Source organism: Puccinia triticina, chromosome 17A (genome assembly GCF_026914185.1).
Source record: "Puccinia triticina chromosome 17A, complete sequence".
NCBI lineage: Eukaryota > Fungi > Basidiomycota > Pucciniomycetes > Pucciniales > Pucciniaceae > Puccinia > Puccinia triticina.
In genome coordinates, this window is record NC_070574.1 from 1,629,099 (window position 1) to 1,631,548 (window position 2,450).

Consider the following 2,450-nt stretch of genomic DNA (forward strand, 5'->3'; position numbering starts at 1 on the left):
TCGAAAAGGTATTCTCCGTCCTCAAGTCGCAATTGAAGCGAGCGCAGATTCTCACTGGAACCCGCGCGGATGCGGAGATAATCAAGGAGTTTTTGCCCACGATTGTCACGCCGGATGTGATGAGAAGAATCTTCTTGGGAACTGGTTACTCAGGCGGGGATTGAACTCAGGTACTTCCTGGTGGCTCCTCCCTCCACTACATGATTTCTTCCTCCCTCCACTATATGATTTCATAGTGTTACACCTCCTCCTATTTTGTATGTTGACAGCACGCGCTGGGTCCCTCATGTGTGTCTATGTTAGAGTTTTCACTCTATGTTACCCTCAATAGATATAAATACAATAACAATATACATTATTTCCTGGTTGCACGGAGTCAGATCACAGACACATCATTGGTTGTTTGGAGAAGGGGAAGACAAGGAGCTCCCGCGGTGCGCCTGGGGAGACCCCTGCACACACTTTGAGCAGGCCTCCAATCTGGATCTCGCAGTTGAATCGACAAGCCTGCGGCTCCACAGTGCGGGGACTTAGCTGTAATTTGAATCACTCAGTGGATCTCGCTGTTGAATCTACGAGACCATGATTTTTGGACATGGGTTATTAGGCTCTATCTGGTGAGCAATTAAATGCATGAGTCAACCAGAACTTTATGATGAATTGCATAAAGGATCTGGGCCTAACTCGAGTGAGATACAACTAGGGACCAAGTGCCATATTAGGAAGTATGTGAAAGAAGATATTGCACGCATGGTGCTACTTACCACGGCAATCGTGCCAATTTGCCTGGAAATTTGCTCAGATCTCCTGAGTGGGCGCGACCTTGGAGCGCAACACAGCCAAAGGCGAGGGCTCAGACTCTTCATCGGAGTTGTCTGACAAATCGTCGGTCATGTCATCCTCTGCAGCCGCTTTTCTGAAGGATTCCTCGGCCGACGGCGTGTTTGAAGAGGTGGGGTGGCAGAAGGCCGCAGGTCGGCCGCCAGCCTCCACAGCCGCTTTTCTGAAGGATTCCTTGGCCGACGGCGTGGTTGAAGAGGTGGGGTGGCAGAAGGCCGCAGGTCGGCCGCCAGCGGTGGATTGCAGGCCAGAGACAGCCGTCGCGGTTGTCCCAGCGCGGTCCTGGGCCCCCGGCAGTGCGTGAGTGCCTGGAGTGGCCCCGCTGACCTGGTCCAGGGCGCTTGGAGTGCCGACGTTGACTCGGTCCTGGGGGATTGCGCGTGGGGTCACAGCGTCATGAGCGGGCAGTGTGTGAGTGGGGATTAACCATCTGGCCCCCTTCATCAATTGGGACGCCAGGGGCGCGGGAAAGTTGAGCTTGGCTAGGGCGATCGTAGAGGTGTCCAGGAAAAAATCCCAGCGACCGATGTGGTGCAGCTTGATTAAGCCCCGCGGGAGTGGGTCGTCATTCGGGACATTGCACATTTGGAGGAATTCCTCCAACTCTAAACGTCTGCCGGCTTCATTCATTCGCAGATGGGAGCTCGGGGTTGTCATGCTGATCCAAGAACTAGCCAATGGCGATCTGGGCGTCGGGACCTTGCGGCTGCGTGCGAACCTTGGCGGCGAACGGTCTCGCCCAAAGTTGAGCCGACTCACGGTCTGCGCTATGCCTTCCGCGGCGGGGCTGCGAGGCATCTTGCGAGCGGGTGACCGATGGATCCCAGAGTTGATATCTGAGGGTTGCATGACTTCTACATCTGAGCTTGCGTCACGAGTTTGACGGGTAGAAGGATTTGACGGGACTGAATGGGTGGCCAAGACTGCAGCAGGGTACTCGGATTCCGAACTGGACGTCTCCCAATCCTCAGGATCAAACTTAATCAGTCCTCCCTTCTGAGTTGGCAGGCTGGCGCCCCTCGCGCGAAGCGCGAGCCTCCAAAGGAGGGACTTGGGAGTAAGCGGGGAAATTTGGCATGAGCGCTGAGGACCACCTCAACCCATTTGGCTGGTGTCAAACTTTGACACCACACTAAAATTGCGTCCTGCGGGCCAATCAGGCCGCCCTGGTGCCAGATTGAAGGCCTGGATCTTGCCTTTGATCCTACATAGGTCTCATGTCATTAAATCGAACGGTCTTGAAGTTACAAAGCTTGTAACATCATCTTACCAAGATGCTTGGATTGACCGTACATTTGTACATGCAAGGCAAGTACATGAGAGCTGAATACACATGCCAAAGTGCATATTATCAATCTCTTGCACATACTATGATTTTTGAAACCTTCCGAGTTAACATCACCGGACATCACCCAGTGTAACCGAGTCACTCCGCCTCTTTTGCTGTCTTTCCATTGGTGACTCAAATTTTCCCTCCCAAGATGCCTTTGCAAGATGCGACTCCAGACACTGTCCCTGACACAACTCTCTCAGATGAACAAAAAATCCTTGAAATTTGTGACCATCTAACACAATTGAAGATGTCACCAAAAGAATTCATCACTGGCCTA

At 52.7% G+C, this 2,450-nt stretch overlaps 1 protein-coding gene across 1 annotated transcript; it reads right to left on the reverse strand.

Annotated features, from left to right (window-relative positions):
- Positions 1–798: 798 nt before the first annotated feature.
- PtA15_17A124 (uncharacterized protein) lies at positions 799–2,239 on the reverse strand (the record flags this gene model as incomplete). The annotated part of the gene is made up of 2 exons (XM_053164207.1): positions 799–1,206; positions 2,210–2,239. 2 exons carry the CDS (start codon positions 2,237–2,239, stop codon positions 799–801), a joined length of 438 nt encoding a protein of 145 aa, XP_053028197.1.
- Between the last annotated feature and the right edge of the window lie 211 nt (positions 2,240–2,450).